Source organism: Bombus pyrosoma, linkage group LG14 (genome assembly GCF_014825855.1).
Source record: "Bombus pyrosoma isolate SC7728 linkage group LG14, ASM1482585v1, whole genome shotgun sequence".
Taxonomy (NCBI): domain Eukaryota; kingdom Metazoa; phylum Arthropoda; class Insecta; order Hymenoptera; family Apidae; genus Bombus; species Bombus pyrosoma.
Genome location: NC_057783.1, coordinates 9,421,218 through 9,446,966, shown reverse-complemented (window position 1 = coordinate 9,446,966; position 25,749 = coordinate 9,421,218). Strand labels below are relative to the sequence as shown.

At 36.9% G+C, this 25,749-nt stretch overlaps 2 protein-coding genes across 7 annotated transcripts in view; both read right to left on the bottom strand.

Moving 5' to 3' along the window:
* LOC122574958 (zwei Ig domain protein zig-8-like) overlaps positions 1-21,656 on the bottom strand; it is a 433,576-nt gene extending 411,920 nt beyond the window's left edge. For 2 of the 5 annotated variants that reach the window (XM_043743239.1, XM_043743241.1), the window contains exon 1: positions 9,927-11,241. In XM_043743239.1, the coding sequence (XP_043599174.1) occupies positions 9,927-10,002 (76 nt within the window). In that variant the 5' untranslated portion in view covers positions 10,003-11,241. Of the gene's footprint in view, positions 1-9,926; positions 11,242-20,430; positions 20,536-20,789; positions 20,821-21,579 lie in introns of those variants that run through there. The other 3 variants (XM_043743242.1, XM_043743243.1, XM_043743240.1) reach the window with 3 other exon arrangements.
* A 1,385-nt stretch (positions 21,657-23,041) lies between these two features.
* On the bottom strand, positions 23,042-25,545 carry LOC122574954. Of its 2 annotated transcripts, none has more exons than XM_043743228.1 (6): positions 25,248-25,545; positions 25,066-25,114; positions 23,821-24,992; positions 23,559-23,681; positions 23,331-23,478; positions 23,042-23,234 (listed from the first exon to the last, which is right to left on the bottom strand). In XM_043743228.1, the coding sequence occupies exons 3-6, from the start codon at positions 24,899-24,901 to the stop codon at positions 23,144-23,146; spliced, it is 1,443 nt and encodes a 480-aa protein (XP_043599163.1). In that variant the 5' UTR covers positions 24,902-24,992; positions 25,066-25,114; positions 25,248-25,545; the 3' UTR covers positions 23,042-23,143. The 2 variants fall into 2 exon arrangements, with proteins under 2 accessions (XP_043599163.1, XP_043599162.1); XM_043743227.1 differs by having other exon boundaries at positions 25,066-25,145; positions 25,248-25,544.
* Between the last annotated feature and the right edge of the window lie 204 nt (positions 25,546-25,749).

The following is a 25,749-nucleotide window of genomic DNA, read 5'->3' as shown; positions in this document are numbered from 1 at the left end:
TTTTTTTTTTGAATCCCGCCAGACGTAAAATAAAGGTTTGGAATCTGCCTTGAAATAGAAATATAAGGAATAGGAATAACAGAATGTATTTATTATAGTGCTCGAATTGACATATTTTTTAATTAGAAACTATATATAGTAGATATACACATACTCTTATCTTTCAACGAAGCGCCTTCTTATCAGATTCTACGTGCGATTTAATGTTCACAATGAACACTATTCCATTGATGAGAAAATTATGTCATTCTGAGAAATGGGTTTCTTGTCCATACGAACTATCACTCGATCGATATTATTTTATCGATATTGGAGTTAAGCGCGCGTACTTTACAACAAATGCCTATTTCAAAACATTGCGTTCTTTATTCTCGATTCACTTCCCTTTTACAGCCGTATAAAGTTGTAAATTGCACGCCCTGTATAACGCTAACTTCCGATTTTTCTTTTTAAGTTCACAACAGAGTAGGAGTTCTAACAGATATCGCTGACAGATTTACAGCTTCCGCGCCTCGATACTGGCCTCATAATGGAAGTTACATTTACTGTAGCATCCAAGTGATCATAAATTGCTCTCTCGTAACATCGAAGACACATGGTTGAAGGGACATCGGTCGTTTTCGAGGTGTCGCTGGTTGAGCACTGGCGTTCGCGTCAGTTTATAGGGGACTTGGCTATGCATGGAAAATGTCAAGCAACTTTTTCAGCAAAATATTCCAGTCGTACCGCGTTCGATAATGATTGATGCATCGAGTACCCACACACTGCTAGAAAAGGACCTGAAATTTATGGTTCGATTCCCTTGGATAAGGGGTCCTTTGTGCACTATTCCTGAAGAGTATGATTGCAGGTCACATATAATACGTTCGTGGGCGACGCGTAATTAGAAGACCATCCCAAATTGTCCACTGGGATTTCTTTCTCTTTTCAATCGTCCACGTCTACGTTTACGAGCTTATAAACAGAAACATTAGCCTGGATTTCCATTCAGTTTTTTAATCAGACCTTTTGTAGCAGAAATTAAAACTACTGAACCTTTGCTCGGATATTCATTACAGAAACTTTTCACGATTTATGAATAGTAAGTCATAAAATTGATCAAACGTTTCCTATATGATCGTTCTCATAATAAACAATTTTTCGAAACGCAAATTATTTCAAGAAAAAAGTGTGACAATTCCATTTCAAGAATTCTTCGATTCTATAATTGATAATTCTATATCTAGAAAGGTATCCAGTCTCGCTTTTAAAAATGTGGATCTCCTTGAAAACTCGAAGAAAATGACGTAGTGGAAAGAAAATCACGAACCACAAATTCTTCGTCTTGAACCAAATAACTTTGTCCTGATTTTTTGATATTAATAAGAGTAACTAAGAAATTTAAGACTCCACGATAAATAAAACACTCTATAAGTGTATACACCAACCATGTCGTTATCTAAAGGTATGTGCACAGTACACGCATACCTGCTACATTTACTAAATCGATTCTCTCGTAAACGAAGATTTAGTTTAAAAAATATTATTCTTTATTTTCTACATATTTTTTTTATGGGTAATCATACTTGGCTCGATATTACTATGCTCTACTTTACGCTGTAGAGAAGCAACGTAAATACACGGTACGAGACGATTTTCCAGAAGAAGATGTTAGGAATGTATTAGTGGTATTTCTTTGTAACTGCACTTTATGATAAGCTTCGAAAGAGAAGCGATATATGCGATTACCGTAAACGCAAAACTCTTACAGGACAATTTTCAAAGGAACGAAGCTTTTAAATCTGCCAGTGATATCTGGTAAAAATCGCGCGATGCCACGGGATACAGAGAAAGAACTGCTGGAATGGTGTTATAAAGAGGTAATTTATGATCGCCAAGGAGTATCGTAAACGCGGCCTCTATTGCAATACGATTTTCGCGTCATTGATGAACAGCCGTCGATGCCACTGTTACAGCACTCTACTTTCGATAAAAATCACCGATAGTGTTGAAGCCTTGCCTGAAATCGATACCGTAAGATGGTCGTAACTAAACGACATACTTTTCGAGTTCCGCCAGATACGACGACGATGGAATCTACGCGAAAGTTACGCGCTAATGGACGCTTTTATAGTCGTAATGAGAATAAATTTACTGTTGGTACTTTCGATGTAACTCCGTTTCTCCTATCCAGCGTGTGGAATGCGTACAGGACCTATAATTGTTCGCTTTATTTCTCGATTGAATTTTAATATCAAGGAATTTGCTTCGAAAAAATTATTGGTAAAGAATTATTGCACAGAAAATTGAGACCATGAGTTCTAAGACAATACATTCTCATCTACTAACATTTTAAGATAATCTTTTGTTTTCTACTATTCTTTGTCTAATCTTTAAAATTTGTCTTAAAAGTATTTTATATAAATATAGATTAGTTCTAGGTTTATAAAACCGTAAATTTCTGTTATTTTGTAGATCAATGGATGCCATATCACGAAAGTTTCAGTTATTCTAAAATAATACTTGATAAAAAAGAATAATCGAATTCATTCAACATCACAAGCATTACTTTAAGTTGTCAGTTTTGTCAAATGAAATACGCTCATTATTTAATTAACAATCTGTAAAATAGACTATTGCATATACGTGACATCGGACGTAAAATAATTAACCGCTAGTTAAAATATGAGCACTTATTCCTACCATTTCGATAACAAAATTAGCACTGGTTCAACAATTGAAATCTTACAGTGCCAAATAAAAAGATCTCTCACGTGTTCTAATTCCGCTCTAATACCCGTGGAAGCTTTTTCAATATATATAGCACATCGTCGAAGAGGTATAGTACGCTAACACCATACGATAACCTTAATCATGTTAAGTCTGTATATCCCAGAGCTTACGTTCTTGAACTTGAGACAACATTTTGACTGTACATAACGCGTTAGCTTCTGTGCACGTGCACCTACACATACGCGACTGTTTCGAAGTTAGCAATGCCTTGGGCACATATAAATCTTCATCTAATATGCTACAATCTAGTAGGCAGAGGAGCGCTAATACCAGTGGCATTATCAGAGAATCGTCGTCATTAAACTATTACCATTCGAACAATCCCTACGCTAATATCGCAGTTTACTTAATGTCAACTGTATATGTATGTACATTCGATACCTATCCCTTGCGCCTGTTAAATCGATACATTCCCAGCATGCGATATATTTTCTAATGTCAATAAACATGGCGTCCATTGTCGAAATATTTTCTAATATCGATTGCCCGTTTGCTATGCCCCTATGTCTCCTACGCTATTAGATTTGTTAATATGTTTTCATTTGTGACTAACCAGACACGTACCAGGGTCCCGTTAAATTTATGCGTAAAGTTTATTTAGGGTATAAAAATTCATGCAAAAAGTTTCGATGCTCGAAACAGAGGCCAATACGTTCCATGATAGCAGTCGATTTTTTCTTCAACAGTTTTATTCAACTAATTTTATGTCACGTTTCAACAAATTTAAATATAATAATCACTCGACGTGAAATTGAATAATATAAAGCAATTAAATAGTTCGTGTTACAGGTATTAAAACATTTCAATGACGGGCCACGTCATTTCTAAATTGTGCAATGTACTCTGCCGTGTGTCGTTCAATACGATGTTATTCTATGTAACCACAGTGTTATTACAGCAACATATATTGTCTGTAAAGCTTTTTCTTTTTTAATTTCGTTACCAACTTCGTCTTGTATTACTCGATACGGTATTATTCTCTGCATACAATTTTATTACATGACAATACGTCGTCTTCAAATCTTTAGTAAATTTCTCTTTACCGTTCGCAAGTTTCATAATAAAGTGTTATTATGAAAATACATTGTCTTCGGACATTTTTTTCAATATTTTTACGTCCTGTATTATTCGATAATTTTTTTTTTTTACAAAAATACATTGCCTCTAAACAGTTTTCAAAGTTTCACTTCAAACTTCCGACGTAATTCAATCGTTTACAAAATCTGCGTCCGCTGCCTAAGTAATAATATGCTTTATTTGCGTCTAAATTATGCGCTCCAGCATCACAGTTTGCCATTACCTATTAAACCTGTTATATACCGAGTAATATTTGATAGCAATTAAAGCACACGTTACAATTTGCAACGGCTACGTTCGCTTGATGCGAGCAGTAATAGAATTGTTTAACGCGGCCCGTTAAATCGATAAGATAATAACAATGAATAATGCAGTATAATAATTATCTGCCAGGCGAGCAGTACACGCGCGTGCCACGGAAAATATTATCGACGGAACGTTGGGAAATTTCGATGTAATCAATATCCACATTGCTCAGATGACTTTCTCGAGATGAACAGGGCCACCGCTGCAAAAATCTCCATAACCTTTCGCGGTGCAGATCCATAAATCATCGTTTCTCTCTGGTTACTGTGCTTCCAAGCACCCTGACGCGAGACTTCTGCCTTTATATCGCGAAGCCGTGCTCTGTTTTATGTATTACATAAATCGAGCACGCTCTGCCTCGACACTCGATACAGCGCCTTTCTTTTGGATGCACGCGTGATTACGTTGAATCTGTTCGTTCATGCTGCCTGCATGATGTTCTGTTGAATCGGGTTACCCTCAATTTTTTCTCAACTCGAGAAGCCCTATTTTTCGACACGGAATATCGTAAATATTAATTTTCACAGACCGTATCCATCAAATACGTTGAAAGTTTCTTCAAAGATTTTGCAGGCGAGTTATTCGAGGATAATTTATTACTCGTATAAGGCTTTGAAATTTAATTGAAAGTAAATTTACTTTCAAACAACAAATTTATTTGTTACTCTATTTGGAGTAATTAGTTGCTTTCTTATTCATTATTTTCATTTCATATAGAAAGTGGTCAAACTTGATTCCAAAAGTTGTTCGACTCGTCGTCACGGAAAATACATATAAAATTGATGCCAGACAAGAGGAATTGCCCTATATTCTAGTTTTCCCGAAGTTTGTGGCACAGAGAATGTATAAAGTAACTTTCAGACACTTTCTGGCCGGTGATTAAGATTTTAGAAATTCATGTTATGTCACTATAAAACTTAAATCGAAAGTGCTCGGTTATATGGTAGAAGATATCGCCGCTAAAACTGACAAGTAATTGTCCAATTTTTTTATTCCTTCAACAAGTACTTGCAACGTTTGCTGATTTTATTGAGGAATAAAAATAAAAATATAAACAAAGAACGGAAGAATTACGCGATTTCTTCACTACTACTTTTCGAATGAAAATCAAAAGTAATTCATAAATCTCTCAGGAAAATTACGATACTATCTGTAACAGGGTATTAAAATTAACGAGATCGTACATTGCCTGGAGATTTTTTTAGTACGCCTAAGAATCAAATAACAAGTTTCCCTGAATCGTTGTTTAATGATAGTTAAACGTTTCTTTGTAATTTTCTTTCAGGAAACGAACGCAAAGTTTCTTTGCTAGGAGTCAGTAAAGTTATTTATTGTCTGATAATAATAAGGAACTGGTAATGTTTTCATAAAGGCTTTTCCTTCGTCCTACATCTGTTCCCTTACAACCATAACGGTAACGGTAGGATTTAAGCTCAAGCAATTTCAAATTAATACGATCCCCAGGCGAATAGAGTCTACGTGTAATAAACTGCGTGCATTTGTATTTCATAATTCACTGCGATAGAATTTAGAAGCGCAGAGTCTATACAAAATTAAAAATATCTGTTTGCAGATTATTTTGAACGTAAAAATATCTTTATAGTTATATAATAACGCTATAAAACTTTTTATAAAACTGTGACCAAAAATTATTCTCTCCTTCTCTTGCTCCATGTTTAAAATTCGATGGAATTTGATGGACAATAACATCGTTTTATATTTATATTTAATGTTACATATTTATATTATTATATTGTTTTTCTGGAATTTTTCCTGGCTGCAGATTTCTTTTATAGAAATGCAAATATTATTGCTACGTATTGATCAAACTGTCTAGATATGTATCAACGGTAGCGTACATTCGTTTTTATCGAGCTGTTAACGGTGCCAAAGCACAGGTTTCCAACGATATTTTGCTGATAGAAATATTTAACAAGTTTTTCTCGATTGTCACTGGCCGAAAATACATGGAAAAAAGTAATCCTGTTCGACGAAGCGAAGCAAAGCAGTGTCGCGGCGTATCAAGGGCCGAATTCAGTGCAAAAATTTTCTCGATTCTCGAAGAAAAAGCAACCGCTAAACGGCTCCTGACACGTGAAGCAATCCAATGAGACAGAATGAGATCTCCGGAGAAAGGAAAATAAATAAGGCGATTGTTTGTGCCCTTTGCAGGCTCAGAGATGATAAAGTGCAACCAATGCGATTTCGCGTTTCCTTTTTGGTTTATGTTTGAGAATATACTAAATACCACGTTCGTATATGGTATATTTCACTTTCTGCTAAAAATTTCTACGCAGATACGCCGGACATTGGATGTTTCATTTTTATGAGATTGTTGTACAACACTGGGTCGTTCAGAAAGTTCATAACATTTTTATCACGAACTTCTGCCAAAAAATGGAACGTTCGAACAAATACTGTTTCTAATTGCATATCAAGGGGAGCTAAGGAAAAACGTCGAAAATTTGTTAACGAAGATTTTATTTTCTAGTGAGGAGTTTTGAATCTTCTTTCTCGAATTCAATTTTTAATTATCGAGTTAATGAAAAAAGATATTAAAACGCTTCCCATGTACAAAGAGTTAAAGCACCTTGATAAACTATCTCTAATTAGAGTGTAGCATAAAAGTCTAGTACAAAACTTTTTATCTCGTGAACATAACCAGAATAATATCGGTCGCGTTCACGGGTTTGTCGAGTTAGTTCGCGGTGCCAACAGTGCGAATTTCGCTGAACGGTGGCGATTTCGTGGAACGGGAGAATCGAAGCACAATTATAAAGGAAAAATCGTAAGCACGCAAGCCTCTTTACGATTCAATTCGCCGCGGTAAATCACGCGTGAACGAGAATCGATTTAATGTTCCCGGAGCGCGTGCACGTGATGCGGACAATGCGCCGTGCCGAAGTACACGATGATGAATGAGCTTTACCTCATGCCGTGTTGAAAGTTGGTTATCGTCTAAAGATCCAACCATTTGTAAGCTCGCACCCACGCTCGTAGCACGTTCATCGATTTCTAGATTTCATCCGGCTGAAACTTGCATTTTAATGCATGCTGACTTTGTCGAACGCTTTAGGAATTCAATGGTACGATCTTTTGTCAGTCCGGACACTTTCCGAAAATTTTTACATTTCGTTTCTTCACTTTGTTTCTTTCTTTTCTTTAATAGGTTTAACGTCGTATTAAGTACACGTACACTCGCTCACGGATGTATTTGAGCACTTAGCGTAGAAAACTTTTAAGCGTATATCGTGTATGCTACGTAAAACATTTTGAAGTTTCATTAGCACCGTAATAAAACACGAATATGCAAATCGTATGGGACATATTGACAACCTATTCCAAACTGTGTATAGAAATTACAAGATTTTTGCCGCAGACATATGTATGTTTGGTAAAAAAGAATTTGTATATGGTATGAATAATCGTTTTAAATATATAATTAGGATTAAAGACGATCGCTTTGGATACTGAATTCGAATCGTGATGTTCGAGATTAATTTCGACTGATTTAATTTGTGTTATAAAAATATTGAAATGTTTGGAGGTGACGTTTTTGAGTTTAGCTCGGAATTATTTTTCATAGTGCACGCGTATATACTTTTATCCCTAATCTGAAATTCCAATCGCGAACACATTATGCTATGTCCTCTCATACGCGAAATTATTTATGAATTATTGAACGTGTTGTGTTATTCGTCGAGGAATTTACAAAAATTTAATAGTCATTCTGACAGATTGCTAACAAGTTTCAAAAATATTCTCCTTTCCAAAAGACACGTTATTCTGTAACAACATCTAATCCACACAGTGTATTCAGTCTTCATCGCTAATAACAACATACAGTGGCTTTTAAAAGTATGCCCACACTTATAAAAAACTTTTATAAATACATTATACGTGTCGTGTAAAACATTTTGTAATTTTGTTAGCGCTAGAATGAGACACGGCTGCCTACGCGAAATATATAATACGTGAAAACTACGCGATATTTTGTGCAAATACGCAGTTGAGATGTTCTACGGTAAGTGTTGAAATACTATGTATCCGTGAATGAATGTAGGTCGATGAGTGGTTTCCATATTTTATCGAGATTCGGCTGGAGGTGTTATTTCCGACGCGTCTGAGTTTCCCCGCGTAATGTTTCGCCCTGGCCACTTGAGCAGTCGCGTTTCTCTGATTGCACAATTACGGCCGGTGATTATTTGCTTTGCCACAGCGTGTCACTGCTGCCACAGACATTGCATTTTCCAGTGGACGGACGTACGACCGCGGTGACTTTTAATTATTCAATTAGCATCGGCGCTCCGTGCAACGTTTCTCGTTGACGTCTTGCTTAATTTGTAAACGAGTCCATCGTGTGCTGTTCATTAGCATTCCACCGTGCGGCTTGCCACTGTTTGTTAGCCACGTTTTTCTCGCCATTGGTTCATGGAACAGCGAGTAACTCGCGTCGGTGAAGCGCGCGCTTCCGTTGCATTGGTCGAATCCACGCGAAGAACACGCGTGCAGGCGGAATTATCGAGCAGAATGGTAAACGAAATTTCTGGCTTCGAAACTTGAGCTCCGTGCGCCTGCCTTCCAAAGTGCTTCATAAACTACTCCCTGAGACACTTGAGTCCGCAAGCAGTCACATTACGCGACACAGAGAGAAAGAGAGAGGGAGAGGAAGAAACGTTGAGGTGAATGATGCGTCTTAATGCGGCGCCCGCGTGTACCAAGTTGTTAAGGCGTCGAAATTAATTGTACCGTCTTTTATGGCTCGGGGTTATCAGTAAATGCGACTTACGTCGTACTCTCCCTGGAAGTTGAAGTCGTTAACGGCGTAGATAGCGTGAATTGTGATACTTCGAGGAAAATTGTTTGAGAATTAACGACACGATAACTGTTTGGAAGTAGTGGCATTGATTTTTGCGTATTATCGTAATAAAAGTAGCTTGAGTATTATATACCTATCACTGTATTAAGTCGATGTACATGAAATATCCTTTAACCAAATGAAGCTTTAGTCGTGCGTAGTTTTTTAAGCTACGCGTACTTAATTTAAGTAATTTCCATATAGCACTACTTCTACTGATTAATTGATTTCATTACTTTAGATTTATAGAAATAAAAAGTTCTAGAATTCAAGAATTCTTCGAACGCAGCTTTAAAGAACCTTCACTTACAGTTTCCGTTAAAATCTAATGATTGACATGCATTGAGAGATTATCTAGATCTAGTAGAATAGATCTATTTTTATTCTGCATAGAATATGTGCCAGTTAAAGTAAACAGTATAAGTAATTATAACTTCACACAACCCAATTCTGCGATTGATACAACAGTCCGACAAATAAATGCTTCCAAGAAACATATGCAGATACTAGAACTTCCGATATTTCAACCATTCCAAACTCATCAGGGATTAAGAGGTGACTCATGCGTACAATATAAAACGGAATCTCTTTTCGACCGCAAAATCGGAACGTTCTCACAATTTTACGTTCCATTCTGCAACACTTGTCACGCACTTTGTTAATGTACCCGCAAGAGCGATCGGTGCATACGAGCACGAATACCGAATCAGCGACCATACTCCACTAGAATCTTCTGAAACTGGCCGTTGAATGTTCAGAAGCTTGGGCCATGCACGCGAATGCATTCTGAAGAACCTACGAGAGCTCTTACACAGATGCTCCAAGTGAATTCGAAGGAGCGAATTCGAAGAAGCGAGTCGAGCAACGTTCGTGCACGTTCCGCAAATTTTTGAGATGGTTCGGTTGCACGTACCTTGAGTGACCGCGATCCCTTCGATAACCAGGAGAAATGCAGCGAGTATCAGGACGGCGAGCCAACGACACAGCATTTTTAACACCTCGTTCACTCGTTCTCACCGTCGATCGTTTTGTTAGTAGAACCGTCCCCCTGGTGCACACACCGGAGAGAAAAATCGTGATAGCCGACAGAGCTGGTTAAATCGGCTCTAAACTCCAGCTACGTCTTTCTTCTCCACCCTTTCCTTTTTTTTGCTTCCTTTCTCGTGCACTTTCTCTTCGCACGATATCCTCCTTTATACTTATATATATATATATATATATTTATATATATATACACTCAGGCAGAGACCCTGTTATGCAACTCGTTCCGGTCTCCGAGTACAGGATTCGAACTTCACTGTAGCATCTACAGTCACTATTACCAGACATATATAACACAAAGACTCTCGTGGATCAAGCAGAGGTTCACGCGTGACGATTGCGAGAACCGAGTTTCACCAGAGAATCAGACGTTCAACGAGAAGCATCCACTCGCGACGTATACTCCCACCGCGTCAAGTTAATCGTCCGTAGCACGATAAATTCCCTCGCGGATAACGCACTGCCTCTGCCGTACAGGATCCAACACCTGGAAATCAACTACGAACCAAAGAATCGAGATGGGAGAATCCACGAGAACTCGTGTAAGGACGATAAATCACACGTGAGATGCCGCGGACAGATCGCCGATACAACAAGTCACGTAAAGGAATCCACAGTGGCAAGGCGAAAAATCTCGCGGACTTCTCCACAAGATCCTCAGAAACGAGGTTGGACTAGTGTCGCGTCGAATGCTCGACTGGTGCAACCGCGTTGAAACCCACGCTTGATCACACGTGGATCCTTGCTGCTGACGATCATCGCGATCCACAAGGCGCGATCGTTGCTCGTCTGTCGCGTCATTCGTCCCCGTTTACCTCTCAATTCATCTGAAAGACCAGCCTGGGACAACGTCGTTCTTACGGTAATTCCTTTTTGCTCTACCAAAGTATCCACTCGATTAATCACTCGATGATGCAGTCGACGAAGATTATGATCGAGAATCGTTGAAGAACACGCGCGAAGGTACACGATACTTGACACGCGTCTCACACTGATTGTCCTGGTCGGCGTGCACGCGCCGACGTCGAACGCACATGGACCAGCCGCGTTTACACGGATGCGGAGCCGCTTGGCGTCGCGGCGCGAAATGAATCTGCGGCCTGGCGTCTCCCGACCGACGCATGCGCTTCGTTTTCACTGCGAACCAAGGCGCGGACGGGTTACGCGCAGACCACTTCTACTTGACGCGCTCGAGCACCGACTGGCTCGGGTGCAACGGTGCAGGAATGCTCTCGTTGTCGTCGGGTCAGCTGCCACGCAGCCCTTACCGACGCGATACGATCTTTGAGGGCATCGTGACAGGAGATCCCACGTTCGCCAGAGAATCCGGGGAATTCTCCGGCTGAAACGAGCCAACGGTGTTAAACGTTCACAGGAGGTTTACGTCGAAGCACGAACCTCGAGATTTTCAACGAAGATTCGGACGCATCGGGTTGAAAGGATCGTCGATGAGTTAGGTTTCGTATATGCAGTTTATACGAAATGCGATACAACCCCGCTCATTAGCACGTCGCAGGTAAGTTTAAACATTCGCCGACTAGATTCGAACTCTGTATCTTGAAAAAAAGGGAAACTTTCGAGCAGACTCGAACCTGAACGCGACAGATTTAAACCCTTCATGAATGCTTTAGGAGATAAAAAAGATACTCGCAAGAAGAACTACCGAACAGATTCGAACTTCTCCAGCACCTTACCAGAGAGATTTTTTCGTTCGCTTAAAATCATTCTTCCCGTTTATCATTTTTAAATAGTCACAAATGCAAACGTTAAGATAAAATTATGTAGAAATTCTAGTGAACGTCTATAGTTCCATCTAATATTTCTGTTCGAAGAATTTAATAAAATGGCGATGGTCCTCTGCCTCTCGTGACTCGATCGCTCGTTGTAAAGCGATCGATTCGTTCGAATATCGAGATAGTTTTAAATAGATTTTCGAAGCTCATGTGTCATTCATAATTTATTGTCGATAGAAATGGAGCGAAATATCTATATAATTATGAGCGACGATGTATATACGTTCATCGAGATAATGAAAATTCTTTGGTAATAAATTACGGTATTAACTGCAATTAAGGGTGGTGGCAAGTCGAAAATTTATGACGGCCACGACTCTCAAGGAAAATATGGAAGTCTAGAGGGAAAAAAGTTATGGAATCCGCAAACATTTTGCACGGATACAACATAAATTATTTCTCAACGTCCAGACGTGAACCTACTGACTGTATAAAGCTTTCGTTATCGTGGTTTCCACGTTGAATCATGCTGGCTATCCGCGGCACGTTGCATTTAAGAACAGCACGAGACGCGCACTAATCTTCACGTTTCCCTTCTTCAGAGCATAGGATTTCGAGGAAAGAAGGTACCCCGCGTATTATCGTCCAGTATGCAAGCCAGGTTCCCTCCTTGACTTACGAGGAAAGCTTTCTTTATAAAATCCACCTTTGTAAAATCCTCTATTCCGTATACTATTCAAATATTTAAATTGCAGAAAATTTGGTGAAAATTGCTCTACTAATAAAATATTGATTTTAGTCATTTCTTTCTCGTATTTTTCATTCTCTTTTTTAGCCTTCTGGTTAAAGTAAACTCTCTTGCGATCGATGTTGCGTGTACCGCAATCTGGACTCGGTTTTTCTCTAATTTTAATCAATAACGTTAAATAGGTCATAGTTACTAATGACTTTGGGATATCTGAGAAATTTCTGGCTTGAATGACACGGGTTAGTTTCATTGTACATGAGCAAGGGAATTCACGGTTTTAATTAGCAAGTTCGAAGACATGCAGTTGTTTCTTGCTTCTCAATAGCGATTACTACGTATCACAAACCCGCGAGAATACCTAAAGTTGGGATGTGGAAGTTAGGATGTAGGGCTGGTTTCCCAAATTAAGGGCATGTGCAACGCCCCTACATTGCATGCTTGCGTGTCTCTTTTGTGGTAAGCTTGCGTAGGATACGTACGAGATTAAACAACCGACATCCTACCCTGATCTCAATTCTAAATCTAAAGACATTTTAACAGAGTTAGTTGGTGACTTTAAAAATTTTCTGAAACCCCTTTGATCCGAATTCGCGATTTATAAAATTGTCATATATTAGACGTTATATTAAATGTCATTTAATACTGTTCCCAATTAAACAAATGAGAGTTAAGAATTTAGTTGCAAAATAGAGTAAGAATCTTGAAACCTGGTATATTTCATTGCAATTTAAAAATTCTTCAGCGCAACGATCTTCATCAATTTTGACAAAATTCCAAATATCCGCGAGGCACGCTCGGCTGAAAGAGCTCGATCGAACAGTTTTCAGCGTGGCAGTGGCAGTTGGCCGGCCGAAAACTGGCCGCGTTTTAATAACGCGCGCATGGTACTTTGGGGAACATTAACACCACTCGGCTATAGAGAGAGAACGAGGCGTCGCTGCATAGTTGGCACCGGATTTCGCGCCAATAAATTTCTGTAAACAGGAACAGATTACGCGTCGCTATCAATGTGTTGCAGTTTGGCAACACTGGCTGACTCTCTTGCTTGCGAGAGTTCAATAATTCGTCGACCGGTCCAGCAAACAATTACGGCTGCCCGACACGGACAAGAAATATCATTCGTACCTGTAACTTCGTATCAGTTATCGGCTCGCATGCTCGTAAATATTGTTTTGGTCGGTTTGCAATCGTTCGAAGTAGAGATGCTACAAATAACGATAGTCGTTGCTAGTGACGGGATCGAGTTCAATATAGTATATTGAAAAATCGGGTATTAGATTTAATGAGCGAAGTTCGCTTCACAGAATTCTAATACTATCCATAAGATATACAGTGGCTGACGATCGAATTAGGACATTATGCGAATTTTATATAATTATATATTAATATTAATGTAAGATTTTATTTATTATTTAATTAAACAGGAAACGATTGTTATTTAACGTGAACTAAATACAATAATGTGCTATAACTAAGACAACTAAATAGTTAATTTACAATTCTCGTCACCACGGTTCCAACGCTCTCTTTCACGCGGACCACACTCCTCGACAATGCTGACAACACTCTGACTTCTCACTTCACACTGACTGTTAATTCGTCTTTCTCCCTTAAGCATCCCTTTGTCTTTTCTCATAGCCCCCCCCCCCCACGTGCATGTTCCGCAACCGTCCGTGACGATGGTCACGTAGACCTTTTTTCCGCATAACTATTCGACTGAAGGACCGACGACACATTGATGGGCCTGTCAGCACTTAGGCTTTCTCGCGACATTGTTTATGGTTCACCCGATATTTCTTAGGTTATTTGTCCACGATACTACATTAATATTATATTTTATGCATGTAGTGTATATGCAGTGACTCACAAAAGTAGTCGAATACTTGTAGAAACTTTTTATGAATATATCCTCCATGTTATAAGAAACATTGTAAAATTTGAATAGCGCTAATGAAATTCCAAAATATTGTATGGAGTACATACACACGATATACACATAACAGTTTTCTATAATAAATGTTCGAATACTTCCAACAGCCATTGTATAGTATTTCACTAAAAGGCGATCAGATTAACCCTTCTAAACACCCTCTTCACCTAAAGCAGCGCTTAAACGTAACCAGCTAGTATCGAGTACTGCACCCTTCGCTACTTAATCTCTTAGGCATCTCATCGTTGTACCCCTTCTGTCTAAATCGTCCTTGTTTAGTTTCCAAACTAGGATCACCTTCGGAACGCTATACAGCACTAGTCGGGTCGAGTGATGAACTGAAACACGTCGCAAGTAGGTTCGAATAGTGATTGGTTCCATAGGTATTTCGAGAACAAGAAGCAGTACTTTCAAATAGACTCGAACCCAAACGCGACAAATTCAAATTCTATATGAATTCTTTGATATGTAAGAAAGAGTACTTTCAAGTAAAATCAAAGACTGGCCGGATAAAGAAGCAAGGATACATAAATTTGTTCGACAGTGTATAAAATTGGCACGTAAATGGGTTAATCTAAACCTCAAACGCACGAAATCAATATGCTTATAACGTATCGTTCTCTAATAAACTCGTACTGCAAGCAAAGAAGAACCCTTCTCTCATTAATAGCTCAATATCAGCAGCGCAACGATTTCGCGGCTCCATTAATCTCTTGGAAGAGAAGAGAGCCTGTGACTACAGTCGGCGAACGTTGCCCCGTTCCTCATCTTTAACAACCTTTTTAACAGACTCGTTCCAATAACGTCGGATCCGGCGAAATGGAACAGCCACTTTCTTTCAGCCGCGTTATCACTCTATCGCGCCGCTTTTCTACTCAGCTTTAGAAGGCGGTAGCCGGTGTACACGCCGGCCAGAATCAACGTAAAAGGATACATAGGGACCTGGTGCTTGGAAATACCTTTCACATCGGATTGATCGAACGGATCTGGTACAGAATGTTCTGCGTGTTACATGGCGCACGACCGAACATACGGACTCTGTGCGCGGCCTTCTAGTAGCTGACCTGCCACGTTACTCCTACGAGTACATGGACTCTCGAGACGATCTCGATTCGCGTGCCTGTTTAGAGGAACTGACGTCGATAACATCGCAACTGATTGCTGGCCGTGATGGTTGATTACCGCAAACGACTATAGTTGAGATTTCTCAGCTTAATCTCGATTGAGATGTGATTTACGCGTCGCAGGTTTTCTGTCGTGCGAAGCGCGTTTAGTTAGGAGGAGAAAGAGATAGAGAGTTTGTTTGGAAGGATTTGCGTTGATCCAAGTGAAAGTATCGGTTTCCGAGGTTCGATGTCTCGGAATACAACGTGGTGATAATGGAGGATTTGTTTGTGATACGATTAGTGCAGGAATGTTGGGTCGTAATCAGACTCGAGAAACTATAACAGTGCAACTATATTTGAATGTACAACTATAGAAATTTGACGGTAAAATTATTAATCGTCATTTCTCTCTGCACACGTGTATTTTTATCTCTTTATTATTTTCACTCGATGAATCGTGAAAATCACTCGATCACCATGAAGAGATATATTTTCATTTTCAGTAAAGCTAGTTTCTAGTACACTATGCTTTCTTTATAAAACTACCCTAGGAAACGTACTTCTGTCATTGGTAATTAATAAAAAATCATTTCTCTCACAAACTAAAAAAGAATCAGTCCAATATTTGCAATAATCCAGAAGTACCGATAGCAGTGAAACAATGGCGCACGCGTAAAACTAAAAAGTCACCTCGTATTTTATAAATTTCAGGTCTGAAATTTTTACGTATCAGTCGAGCAATAAAATGGAAGAGCAACGAAGCAAAATCCGTATCCCTCAAAGACTTGGAGAGATTTCAATCCGAGAAGATACTTCTCGTACACTTCATTTCCCCTATTCTATCTTTGAACCACTCCCTCGCGAAGCAATGATTCTTCGCGCAGATTCATCGAAGACAAATCTCTTCCGAAAATCAGGACGAGAAGCGCGAACGCAGGGCGTCCGTGAAGTAGCTGAATCTCTATTTCTGCGTTTCACAAAGGTAACGAGACGAGGAGAATTGTCCATGCAAGTTGCCACGGTGAAGAGCTATCAACCGGTTTGCCGCCTTTCCTTCCCTCGGTGATTTTCCTCGGCCCATTGACAAGGAAGGACTCGCAAACGATTGCCAGCGAGGCAATCGAGCTTAAACAACGAGCACGTGGGGAAACGTGCATCGGAATTAGAGGGTTTAAAGGAACAATCGACCGAGAGCTTTATCTTCGTTCGTGGTTACGAACGATGTCCAAGGCTTCAAACCGTCGACGATAAGAATGATTAATCCGATCTCTCTTTCAAAAGTTTCGAAGGCGACCGAATTACACGGAGCAGCTTTCCAGATTCGGAGAATTTCGCGGAAAAGATTCGAGCGCTTTTTGAGATTCTTCAAATGATCTTTTGAAATTCACGAACACGTTGAAAAGTAGCTTGCCGAGGATAATCGGATCCTTCGACTGCCGTGGAGTTACGTTTCAGAGCCTGATTTCTCTTTTCTTTTTTTTTTTTCTCCCCTTAGTTCCTTCTTCTCCTGCTTTATTTTTTCTTTTTTTTTAAAGAAACTTTGGATTTTACATACTTTACGTAACATGAAACTTAAATTTTCCCGAAGGACGAAAAAATGGTAGCGTTGCGTTTTTAGGTGCGACAAGACGTATGACTCGTTAATTTATGAGAGGTTGCTCGTTGGAAAAATTTCGAATTCTCACCGACTTCGATCGAGTTGATAATTTTTTCATGAGTCCACTAAAAAAATTGAAATGATATGTGGTATGAAGTGATATGTGGACATACGGGTTCTCGTTTATCATGAATTTCTCTATAAACATTTCTCTATAAAAGAAAAATACCCGCTGTATGGCTATGACTTCGTTCATAAGTGTTCAAATAGTTAAAACACTTACGGAAAATACAAATGATAATTAAGGAATTATTAAAACTTGTATGTTCGAAATTCGTGTGAAATTTTACCAGTATAATCACGACAATCGCCTCTCATTTCGATATTAATAAATTTCAAAACGTTTTGTATATATAACACGCGTAATTCATCCATAAAAATTTAGATAATAAATGTTAAAATACTAAAAATTTTCGTATTTTTAAAAAAAATACTAAAAAGTCGTTCCAAATTGTACTTATGAAAATGTTTAATACTTTCTAAATATATACAAATACTTTCTAGATGAAATTTTCTTTAAAATTGATTTGACTAATAATTAATAACGCTGTGGATGCAAACAGAGCAATTAAAAGAAATCACATTACACTCAGCTGTGCTTGTTTTTGTTTGTGTACTCTTAATTATTGCGTGTATCCTGCCCCGCCCCCATGCACCGGCTCTGCCCATAAAAGTCTGCTACATCAAAGCAAACGAATACGCGAGTCAACAACCGACAAACCCACATAACGAGCAGCATTATTCTCGATATCGCGTTTCAGCAAACAGATAGTGAAATTACAATAAAATGAATAAGAAAGAAGAGGAAAATATCGCAAAGGGGGAAAAAGGAAGAAAGAAACGAGAAACCAAACTGAATATCTTTTTTGTGTGAAAACGAGAGTTTAGGCCCGTTACTTCCGCCTAATTTTCCATGAACGTTTCGCAAACTGTTTCTCGGTACTTTCAAAGGGTTTTCATGTTGAAAAAAGGAGAACCGCAAGCAGAACACGATAGAGTTCTAGAGTTCTCGTTACGATGAACATTGCTAATTCGAAATTATTTTTCGTACCGAACTTCGTTCCGGGTAGGAAAACGAATTTCCTTTAATTCGTATTTTCTAAAAGATCAACAAAAGTAAGAATAAATTTTGTTAGTGTGTGATTTATCGCTTTTCCCCTTTTCCTGATTCCAAGAGAAACGCGCGATTATGAAAATGATGGTCGGTTGAGGTTCCAGTTTTCGAACGCGCGAGCATTTTATAAAGCGAGAACTTGATTAATCGCGATACTTTTTTGCGCTTGTCGCGAAGTATCGCGTAATTGTTAATTCCCTGTAACGTATCGCCTCCGAGAGACGATCGATCAAACTTTCCGCCACGCTCGTACGTCACAAGCTAAAATATCTTAATACTTTCAGCCGCGATACATCAAACGTTAGTTTTTCCGCATCATTTAGTTTCAATTTCTATATTGTATGCTTTCAGTTTTATATGTTTTATATCGCGACTAATCAACTAATGATCAATTTTCAAAATAATTATGCAAATAATTATACGATCATAAATATGAAACTTCGAATCAAAAGATCATGCATACCAATAAGATCCTTCTCAGATTTTATGCAAACTACGTGTGAAGATATTTTTCACGTTAGAAAAATATAATTTTGTCGAAAAGAATTTCAAGAACATAGCAAGGTTAATTAAAAAATTTTGCACAGCAGACGTTAAACAGACTAACATAAACGGGAAAAGCTTAAAATCACTTAGAACGGCGAGCTCGTTCGACAAATATAATTTTTACGAGAGAAGAGCCGTTCGGTTTATTACGGGAGACCGAACAGCCGATGCCCGGATATTACCTATCTTTACTATAATTCCGACAAAATTTTCAAATAACGCAGACGTGAGAAAGCTCTAGCTCGAATTGGCGATACGCTTGGTCTGGAACAAGTCGGTAATAACTCACATCCAGCGCACACCTACTCGATTGTACTGTAACTTTCGGTTAAACCGTGCCTCTGGCCGCGTAGGAATATTACGGTGTCTGACTTAAAACGCGTGCAACTACTGCGGATTCATTACGGCCGGCTTGTTCCGCGCATCGAACATAATCCGGTCTCCCCATCCCGCGTTATACGAGTATATCCTTCCGTTTCTTCTTTTTCTTCATCTTTTTCTTTGCTTTCATCCCCCTCACACCCGGATAGTAAATCTCGTCATTCGTTACGCTCGTTTAAGTTTATTTCATTAGAAGGAGGGCGAAGAAAAAGGGATAATCACGCGAGTCTATCACGGGGCACGGAAAAATGAATCGGATAGGTTTTTAATTTAAACTTAAGACTTAAGGTTAAATGTTGAAGATTTTTTATGTTTGCGTGTGTTGTTGCGTCGCAAATCCTCACACGATCTCTCTGTATTTATGACTTGTAACTATTTAAAATATTGAACAAGTATGAGAAGGGCTTCGAGATGCTGCAGCTTATCTAGCATGAATTATGAACACAAAAAGAGATCGATAAATGTTGACAAAAGGAGATGCAGATCCAATGACCTTGACCTTGATATATTTTGTAAAGGACAAACAAAATTTTTATTAACAAAAGAATAATTTTTAAAAAACAGTGTAGGTATATATACATATACGTAAAGAAACACCGCATCCGTCGTTCGTTCACTCCACTCATTCGTAATATCCTAGTCCAACTCAATACCAATTCCCCACGTGAACGAAGCAAACGAGTAAGGAATTTTTAAGAGAAAAGTTTTTTGGTCAAAAATTAAACCCCCTTCGCTCGCATGTGGAATTAGTATTGGGTTGGATTGGATTTTCACAAACGAGTGGGCAACGCGTGTAATGTTTTCTTTAAAATAAAAACTCTCACGTGTATGTATTTATGTGTAGGCAGAATGCGATGTATACAATAGTAGTATATTTTTGTTAATAACCATTTCAAGAATAACGAGCGGCGACTAAAACCTTCTGGATGTTACTCAGAAAAGCGTTCTTGACAACATATGACCAGGTCATTGGGTCTTGGTCCCCTTTTGTCAACATTTACCTTAAAAAATTGTGATATGTTTAATTCGCTATTAAAATAATGTAACCAGCAAATGCACTAAAAGATAAAAGCCCAAAGCATTACAAATAATATAGAGTTCTTCAGAATGATACGAAACTATTAAAAACTATTGAAAAATCTAAATTAAATCAAAACTCACCAAATTACCATGGAAGGCTTCCAGATAGATCGTCAATTATCACCAGCGTCCATCTAAATTTCATAGTGGCTCCCTCTAATGCCTGGAAGTTTCCTTCGTCATAATCTGTACAAGAAATGACCAAGATATTAAAAGAAATATATAAAAAGAAGAAATTATATAAAAATCAAACGCTAATCAAAGTGAAATTTCGTCTTGAATGTCCATTATGTGACCTATCAGTCAATCAAAAAAACGATAAAAAAATCAAAACAATAAATTATAATAAATTATTGAATAAGAACGGACGTTGATTAAACGAAGATGACAATAACGTAGTTTTGAACGGTAAACGAATGGCAACAAAAACATCATAGTACGTAATAGAGAGATGGAAACCCGTCTGAGAGTGACACTAAACACATCTAATCGCTCCGATTCTCGACACAAGAATAACACCCCACGTCGCGGTTTGCCTACCAAATTACGGTCAATAAGGAGTGAGCAAAAGGAAGAACCTCGGTAAGTCGAGCGTGCAAAAAAGAGTCACCAAATTCTTGGAAAGGATATGATTGTAGTAGTAAGCATATTATGTTCTAAGTAAACAACCAATTCGTCGAATTGGAACATGAAGATGCTTGTAGAAAATAAACACTTGGGAGCTAATATTTTGAACGAATAATATTTATGGATTTGAGACGTGTCATAAAATTATGAGATAAAAATACGTAATCATAATTTTATTTCATTAGATAAAATTGATTAATAGATAGAAAACAAATAGGTGATAATTTTTAGTTCGACATAAATTCATGTTTTATAACCATATAATAATAGGGAATAATGGGGGGGGGGCGGAGCGAAGAAATGAGGGAGATGAGTGAGAAGTGGGTAAAGGAAAGAGCAAAGATTATGAAAGAGATGCGATGTCACCATAAATAAAGGCATCTTCACAATCAATCAATGATCTGTACAAAAGTATACACGATTACTAATTATATCAAACTCAAATTCTATCTGTGTCAAAAGATATGATGCAAACTATTGGTAATTCTAACAGTCCAGTAGGAGACCAATGAAACACGAACAAAACGAGTTAAAGAAATTATTTAATTTCGATATAACATTATCTGATGAATGATTAAATAAACGTGTATTAGTTAAACAAACCTGGTTTATAAAAGATAAAGGATTACTACGTTGTGGAGATCATGCACTTCAAACGCGATAACACGTATAAACATCATACTTTTCGACACTAAAATGATGCTTCGTTCCGACCCGCCAAATGCTCACCTAGCTGACTGTTCATTGACTGAGGCGACGCGGTTTCTTTCCAATTGGAGCCGGCGCGAAAAATTGAAATATTACACGTTAGAAACATTTCCTTAGTGAACAAACTGTGACAGTTGTAGGCTAAGTATATATAAGAAATTTTAAATGTTTTGCTTTTTGCTTAATAAGAGGGTTGTGCACTGAACGAACGACTCCTAGAAAAAGGAAAGAAAAAAGAAAGAAGCTAAGAAAAAGAATGAAAGAAGGGAAAATGAAATGAAAGAAAATAAAAAAGGGATTATCTAAAGTATAAAAAGAAATATGATGACAAGAAGGGGAAGGAACAAGAAAAGTCAAAAGAAGTGAAGAGAGAAAGAAAAGGGAAAGTAGACAAGATAGAGACAAACAGACCATACAACCATCTAGAGGTGAATAGGTGAAACTAATTCAATAGTAATTTTATGTTACAAATTCGAGTTCGATTTTCATCGATTTCAGCAATACATTCGGTATAGGCTACTTAAAGTTAGAAGTTCGTTACATTTGGCTCCTTAATCCTTATACAAGGTTAAAAACGAGCGGATCACAAACATTAAACATGGTCTGACTTTAAAGGGAAACTCGTTACCCGTCACATACTCGTTACCATCCGTGCAAGCAGAATAATGTTCTACGAAAGATAGAGAAGTCACTATTATAAGATACTAGCAGAAAATACTATTATAGGGTAAGACTATAAAATATATTATTATAAGATACTATTCTTCGACAACAGTGCCACGCAATTTGAAGCCGCGGTGGCTGTGATAAAAGTAAGCCATCCAGAATTCCCGTTTTAAATCGGGAATGTAAAGACATCGCGGCTATCATATTTTCGAACAAATAGATATTCGCGAAATAATAATTTTGCTTCCGCCCATCAAAGTACACTACCCGATGATTTATCACGTTTCGCGGGAAGTCGTCCTTCACCAGTTATGAATAGTAGCATCTTCAAGTGTGAACTACCTCGAATTATACAACATTTTCTTGTTGATTCGTACGACACATTTCTGTATTAATTATTAGACTTTTTTCCCCGTTCCACAAAACCATTGTTGCATTTTCTCGTTTGATTTACCCTAAATCAACTCGACTCGGTAAAACTATTAGACCGGCGATTGTTGCTGTTTCTGCCGTATTGGATACACCGCCGGAAAATTTAGATCTTTGACCTTTTTAAGAGACATGTTCATTTTCTAGCCCGTCTAACATTAATCAAAAAAGAAAGAAAATGAAAAGATAGAATTAAGCTTATTAGAGCTTACAAAGGTAAAAGAGAACATGAAAGGAAAACAGTTATAAACGTATGTTACATTCATTTATTATTCATTTATTGATATTAGAGAGCGTAATGAAATAAATAGCACAAGAGCTTTTCTTATGATAATATAAATTACCTAACATAATTATATTTATTTTATTGGTTCATATTCCTAAAATTCATCTGAAGCTCAAAACGTCGATTTGTTCGTACACCCTTCAAAATAGCTCTGCTTTGCTCTTTGTTTCTACAATAAAAAAAAGTTTAAGAAATACTGGTATACTATTCTCTATTTAATATATTTAATATATAAATATAATTTTCATAATTTTAATAACTTTACCTTGTTACTCGTAAAGTATTATTTCTCATGATACAATCAGTAGCTTCCAATTTTCTTATTTTTAATTCAAATCGATTGTAAGAATTTTTATTTAATGTATTAGATAACTGATTTTCACCCCGTGAGTCAGTCTTTTCATTTCTTGTGGCTAAAAGATAATAATCGCATATTTAAAGGTACACATTTGATATGTATTATAAAGCTTATTTATGGATATGGATATATTACTCAGTTCAGTATATCTGTCTATTACTCGTTTCCTTGCATCAATAATAGACTCTGCTTTGGCGAATATTTTTTTATGGATTTTAGCGAAATTTGGAACTTTCTTCGTTGTAGCAGGCTTTGAATCTACAATAAATACAAATATTTATATTGCTTTGTTTTAGGTTTCAGTTGGTTTATAATTTTGCATAACAATAACGAAATATTTTAAATAAAGAATGTTCTTTATAAAATAAAATATTTTCGACGGTAATTGACAGATTACCTGGAATTTGATTGCGGGATGGTGTTGTTACTACAATTTTGGGGATGGAATTTGATTTTTTATGAGAATCTCTAGTCAGCGACTTCATAATATTCTTTTTTGAACTGTTTTTAGATGAATTATTCTTAACATTATTAAGCTTTTTCTGTTTATTGCAATCTGCTAAAGATGAATTATATTTATAATCCGACGAACAGTTTGCAAAACGTACTTTGGCATCCGTTTTCCGTATCTTTTGATCAAAATTTTCACACTGAGTTCTTTGTTTTTTGTATAGTTTCTCCCGCAAATTTGGAGTCTTAGGTTCAACAAGTTCATAGGTATCATCTTTTTTCTTTACTTCCCCTTGTTGTGCTTCTGTTGTTGATGCAATACTTTTTTGAACGTTTAATGTACTGCATTGTTCGTTTAATTCGTAAGTTGTGTCCTCATTATATGATATCTGTCTTGTATTACGTTTATTATTCGTTCTATCAAATATTCCTTTCTCCTTTGGTGTAGAAGACATAAAGGGTTCCACAAATGCTGTACTTACATTATCAAATGTTCTAATCATTTTATTATGCGGAGATGTTTCGAGAAAACGCGTTTGCGACTTATATGGTATATTTATTTGTTTAATTTTATTATGACTTATAGTCCGAGAATGATTAAATATGGCATCAAATATCTTCTGTGAAATATTTATATTACTATTGCTAAATTGATCATTTATATGTATGCTTATCCTCGGTAGTGATGAAGATGATGTAATTTTAATAATGTCAGAAAGTCTTTTCAGTAATACTATAGGTTTTTTCAATTTAAATGCATTTTTTCTTAACATTTTGCTCATAAGTATATTTTTACTGTTTTCTAGTTGTGAGCTCATTTTGCTACTAGTGCAATGCAAATCTGTAAAAGTAGGAATCTTTGACTTTAGTAATATTGGATTTCTAGATTTTGAGCGTAATTTTGGAGATTTTAATCCCATCATTGATTTTGGAACTCTTTTTAATATTGGACTTTTAGATTTTGAACGTAATTTTGGAGATTTTAATCCCATCTTTGATTTTGAAACTTTTCTTAAGGTATACCTCATATCAAACGAGGATATACTATTATGATTTAATAAGCTGCAATTTTCACTTACAGTATTATCAGATGTATGTAACTTTGATTGTAATTTCTTACTGTAAAGTAATAATGATACTTTATTATTTTCCTTTGATTTTGTTCAAGTATTTTCTTTGACTGCCAACTTACCTGGTGGTTTCAATACTTATATTCTGATATTTTTAATACTGCTGTTCTTCTGATTCATTAAATTTTGCAAAAGAATATATCTATAAAAATTTTAGGGCTTATAAAGAATTTACAAACTTCAAAAATGTTTATAATAGAAATATATAATAATTCTATAATATATGAGTTGTCCTTAGTATTACCTTATCACTGGCTGATAATTTTATTCCTTAAAACTTTTTTTTGTATATGAATCGATACAAGAACAATCCATTAGTTCAATAAATTCTTCCGCTACCTTTTTTTTTTGTTATCTGAAATAATATTTAAACAAGATATGTTACCATATAACAACTTATCAAACTTCTTTTATTTATTAAGCAGTTTTCAACTCTATAGATCAATGTTTATCATACAATATATGATTTGCCTCATAATTGCTATGTTTTGTCTTGTTTTTCCAAGAAATCTCCTTTATATCTAATCGACAGTAGCCCTTGTTATTATTCTTATATTGTATTGAACATGAATTGATAAACAACTGTACATTGTGTTCTATAAATACATTAATCACTGGACTAATGTTGAATTTACATTGATAATATAATGATACAAAATAAGACAAATAAAATTAGGACAAAATCATCATACCCTGCATATGTAATATTTGAATAATACAAAGTCATTTGATATTCAAGCACACGT

Coding starts and splice junctions, on each gene's coding strand:
- LOC122574954 (XM_043743228.1), bottom strand. CDS start 24,901: ATGAGGTATACCTTAAGAAAAGTTTCAAAATCAAAGATGGGATTAAAA. Junction 23,682..23,820: donor ATCCCGCAATCAAATTCCAG/GTAATCTGTCAA, acceptor TATTTATTGTAG/ATTCAAAGCCTGCTACAACG. Junction 23,479..23,558: donor AGACAGATATACTGAACTGA/GTAATATATCCA, acceptor ATTATCTTTTAG/CCACAAGAAATGAAAAGACT.